At 67.5% G+C, this 4,821-nt stretch overlaps 1 protein-coding gene across 1 annotated transcript in view; it reads right to left on the bottom strand.

Moving 5' to 3' along the window:
- Positions 1–326: 326 nt before the first annotated feature.
- KIF1A (kinesin family member 1A) overlaps positions 327–4,821 on the bottom strand; it is a 129,046-nt gene continuing 124,551 nt past the window's right edge. Inside the window, 5 exon segments of the mRNA XM_006151913.3 lie at positions 327–2,092; positions 2,784–2,902; positions 3,433–3,625; positions 3,940–4,098; positions 4,468–4,592. Of these exon segments, the coding sequence (XP_006151975.1) occupies positions 2,050–2,092; positions 2,784–2,902; positions 3,433–3,625; positions 3,940–4,098; positions 4,468–4,592 (639 nt within the window). The 3' untranslated portion in view covers positions 327–2,049.

Below are 4,821 nucleotides of genomic sequence, written 5' to 3'. Positions count from 1 at the left end.
CAGTGTGGGAACCGAGTCCCGGGGTGCGGTGGCCGCTTCAGGCAGGGCAGGGCGGGTGTAAAGAGACCAGGTTTCCTGACTCAGATGGGACTCCCCCCCACCCACGCTGACTCAAGACCCTACCACACAGGCCTCGGCAGGGATGCAGTGTGGGTGGGGCAGCCATCTCCAGCCCTCGCCCACACCCAGGTGCACCAGGCCGACACGGACCACCCCATGGCCCCCCGGGCAGAGGAGGCTCCCCTGGGCCCTGCCCGGCAACAGGTGGTCTGCAGGTTGGCTGGCCCCCGACACCTGCGTTTGGGGCCGGTTTTTTTTCACGCTCAGGCTGGCTGACCTGAGGGGCCGTGGCAGGCCTGTCCTTCTCTCTGCCAACCTGGGGTCCAGAGCAGCGGGCACAGCCGCCGGTCCCCGCTCCTCCCCGCCTCACAGCGATCGGGCACCATGGCCGGCACTTGCTCCACACCAGCCCTCAGCATCTGCGCCCTAGCCTCGGGGACAGCGTCTGGTGGGAGTGTGGGCCAGCTGGCGGCCGCAGACGTGCCTGGGACCAACGTCCACACCCGAGAGAGCACACACACAGCACCATAGCACAGAAGCAGCAGCCGCGCGGGGCTGCCACTGGGAGCTCTCCAGGGACTCTCTGTGTCCTGCCTCATGGCAGGCCCAAATCTCTACCTGGCACCAGGGCCGGGCGGCCACTGACACCCGTTCCTGCCCAGCCTGGGTCATTCTGCCTCCTGGTCTGAGGCCAGGGAAGGGGGCGTCCCCACGGAAAGCCTTGAGGGACGGCACGGCTCACCTGAGTCCCTTCTTCCCAGGGGAGAGCTGCTCTGAGCATTTCCGATCTCAGGGCACAAGAGAGTCCCGGTGCCAGCCAGAGCCATGCAGGGACAGCCTGGCCTAGGACTGCGACATGGGGGTGCGGCAGCCCCTCCGCACTGCCTGACTGGATGGGAAGTGCTGGAGACCTGACTGGTGCCTGTGGCCCCTGACCCAACTGCAGCCTGCTCATGGCGGGCGTGGGTGGAGCCGGGCTTGCTGACACCCCCAGCCGGCCTGTGACCGCTCTGCAGCCTCTGGCCTGGCCAGGACGCCCACAGGACCCAGCTTGGCAGCCCCTCCTGCCCTGACGGCCCTCAGGCACCAGGGGCACCCTGATGTAGAACAGTCCGCTCACTGCCCTCGCCTGCCTGGAGGGACCCCGCCCCAATTTCCCCAGAACTCAGAAACCCTGTACCCAGAGAGGCAGGCCTTTGCCAGAACCCGTCAGTCACAAACCCCGCTCCTAGGAGCCGCCCTGGGCCCCTCTGTCCCTCTCGGCACCTCAAGGGGCTGCATATGAGCCCCGCACCACCTGACCTGCCACCCCGCACCCTGACCTCACCTGTCATCCTGACCTCTCAACTCAACCACCTGCCCGGTGGGCTCCAGACCCTTCTGCCCAGCCCCCAGGGCAGCCCCCAGAAGGTGCCATCTGACCGCACCTCACACCTCCCCAGACAGCAGCTCGTGTGGCCCACCCCGTACGACAGCACACCACTCTTCACGCCGCGTGCCCGGGCACCCTGCACCATCTCCTAAGGCAGTGCTCCCACCCTCACTCCCTGGCAGGCTTGGGGACACGCTGGGGACCAGAGGGATGGGGTGGGGCCACCTGACTCTCACAGGCCTAGCGGAGGCATCAGAAATAAATACTTGTAAACAGCACAGTCTCACAGTTACTCCGAGCGTGCAGCGTCACTAACTACTGTATATTAATTACACGTCTATGCTTAAAAAAATATTGGAACAGCGGCGACACCAGGGCTGGGCCCTCTGGCCTCCCGGCACCTTCCACCTCCTTCCACCCAGAGCACACTCAAAGAAATGACACGCACGGGGTCTGCTGGGAGTGTCAGTCATGTGGGGCCACTGTCCAGCTCGGTGTCCCCGAGGAGGGGTCTCGGAGGTCGGCTGTCTGGGGAAAGGGCTGGGCGGCAGATGACAGACGGGCATGGGTGGGGTGGGCCGGCCAGGGCTGCCGCACGTCGGGGGGCTCTGCTCGGCTCAGACCCTCACCTGGGCAGACCTCCTCCGGGACAGCTTGGACCTGCAGGACAGTCAGAGGAAGGGCGGTCGGCCGGGCGCTGACCCAGCAGACCAAGGGCAGCCTCCTCGCGGCGCGGCGTGGTGCCCGGCTGTGTGCCCTGGTCCCTGAGCACCCCGAGGGAGAGACATACCTGCACCGATCCACGCAGTTGGGCACTCTGCTCTCCTGGGACCCCTCTCCACCCACCCATTTTTATAAGAGAGAGACAGAGACAGAAAGGCACAGAGAGAAACAGGCCTGCTTGCAGGGCCTGGCCACGCTCGCCCGCCAGCCCGAGCCCCATCAGACAGGGCGTTGGCAGCTCCACGCCTATGCAGGCTGCACTGGTACAGACCATGCCTCACGGGTCTCCAGTCTCGTGCAGAGGTGCCGCTGTGGCCAGGCCCACCCCATTTTCTAAGTTCTCTGTGGGAGGGACAAGGCGCTCCATCCTGCCCGACCCCGCCTGATGTGAGCGGGATCTCCCTACGCTGCCCTGTCAGGGCAAACTCGGGGGCTCTCCGCCAGGATCAGCACTCATGCCGCTGCGATGCAGCCCCAAACAGAGTGCCATCCTCAAGAGCACCTGTGGCCCCCACCAGCAGGAGGCCTGCGCCCTCCCTCCCGCTGAGCCCCAACGCTGTCCCACGGCACTCCTGGGAGGACACAGCGCTCCCGGAGGACGCAGTGGCGGTGCGGCGCGCTGCCCTACCGGATGGTGCCGGCCAGCAGGGGGTTGAAGGCGTACAGCCAGTCGTGCATGTCCTTGTCGCTGCCCGCCTGCAGCAGGATGCCGCGGTGCGCCGTGCACACAGCGAACGTGTTGGGTGTCTGCAGAGGGAGCTGGGGTGAGCACCGAGGCCTCACGCCCGTCCGGGCACAAGGGAGATCAGACAGAAGACCCGCATTGGACGGCGGTGTAGGCCCGGCAGGGCACACGCTGTCCTGGCCCCATGGGCTGTGACGCCCTGCAGGGACCTTCTGTGGCCAGGACACTGCCCTGCCCTGGGCCTCGGCTCAGCTCCGTGTCCAGACCGTGCACAGCCCCCGTCTGCCCTGCACCTGCCTTCGGGCCGAAGCAGCAGCTTCCTGCAGGCGAGCGGGGCGGCCCAGCAGGGCTCTGGAGCAATAGCCCTGCCCACACCTGCATGCTTGCCCGGCCCTGGGCACCCCTGCGGGGGCTGGGTCTTGGCCGCCACACGGACAGTGTTGGCGCTGGCCCCACACGTGGGCGGCTTATCGTGCTGGCTGTCGTGGTGACCATGAGGCCCACAGGGACAGGCCAGCAGGGCTTCCTCGGGACAGTGAGCAGACGGCCCTCCGCTCCCCACCAGGGCCCCACTGCCCGGTGGCTGGCGTACCTTGAGCATGGCCTGCTGGTCCTCGCTGTACTCCACCTGGGCGCTGGACAGGTTGAGCACGAACCTCTCCACGGCGTCCTTGTCACTGTTGTACATGTAGACGTAGGGGCGCCGCACCACCACGAAGCGCCGGGCCCACCCGGCCGTGTGCGGCTCCAGGAAGTGCAGATAGCCCTTCTTGGAGACGATCGGGCTGCGGGAGGGGCTCTGCTCACACACCTCGTGGACAACCGGCCGGTGGCCGCCGTAGTGCCACTGCCCCGCCCGCCCGGGCCACAGCGCTGCCAGCCGCCTCGTGGGTAGAAGGGCCCAAGACCCCAGCGCGTGGGTCACCCATGCCCCGTGACCTCTTGGCTCCTCCCACGAGCCCTGGCCCCACACCGCCTGCTCATTCCCACCCCTCACCACAGTTAGGCCAGCCCTCGCCCCGGCCCGCAGCACCAAGCCGTGTCCTGGCCTGCTGCAGGGCTGGCCCGGTACTCACGCTCCCGCCGGGTGGGCACATACCTGACACGGATCTCCTGGATGTCAGGCACCAGCAGGCGTGGGGGCTCCTTGTCTGCGTCGCTCGCTCGGCCAGGAGACGGGAGCTTCTTAGAGTCTGCCTCGGGCACGGGCACGGGCTCGGGCTCCGGGCTGGCTGGCGGGGAGCAGGGCCTTGGGAGCCTGGGAAGATAGAGGGCACGCTGGCTCTGCCATGGCCTCTCCTGGGCTGGGCTGCCCCCGCCCCCGTGCCATCCCTCTCGGAGCCACTGCAGGGCAGCCAGTGTCTGCCTGATCCCAGGGGTGTCGGGCACGGCGGGGGCCCACAGCTGGCCCCACACCCGGCCCCTCGTCTGGGCTCCCCTGTTGTCCTGCCACCTGGGGAAAGCGGTCTGGCATCTCTTCACGTCCAGCATTAAGCTGAGAACGGCCAATGCCTTGGGGACCAAGCAGAGGGTGCTGTGGGCACCGTCTGTGGCCACGGAGGCCCATCTCCAAGGCCCTGCCTCTCCACCGTCACCGGGATGCCAAAGCTGCCCAGAGCCCACTCACCTCAGGTCAACGGCTCCGTACCGCCCTTCCACCAGAGAGGGGCAGGTGGAGGAGGGGGTGAGTGTGGTCGCCTCCAGGGGGGACTTGGATGGCTCTCGCAGCAGGGTGACGGACATTTCGGAGAGCTGAGGGAGGGCAGGCGGAAGGTGGACTGTGCTCAGGCATCGTGGGTGGCCGATGCCTGTCGGGGCACCCCAAGCCCTGCAGTTCCCACCAGCCCTCCTGCCCTCCTGTCTCTAGGCCCCTCCCCGGCTCAGGAGGGACAGGTGCCACGGGGTGGCTGTGCTGCCATGGGCCAGCACTGATGGTGTCCATGGGCCTGGAGAGGTCGGTGCAGGAGGCTGGGGGGGGGGG

Source organism: Tupaia chinensis, unplaced genomic scaffold, assembly GCF_000334495.1.
Source record: "Tupaia chinensis unplaced genomic scaffold, TupChi_1.0 Scaffold000332_1, whole genome shotgun sequence".
Lineage (NCBI taxonomy): Eukaryota > Metazoa > Chordata > Mammalia > Scandentia > Tupaiidae > Tupaia > Tupaia belangeri.
The sequence above is the reverse complement of the archived record's forward strand: the minus strand, read 5'-3'. Positions and strand labels throughout refer to the sequence as shown.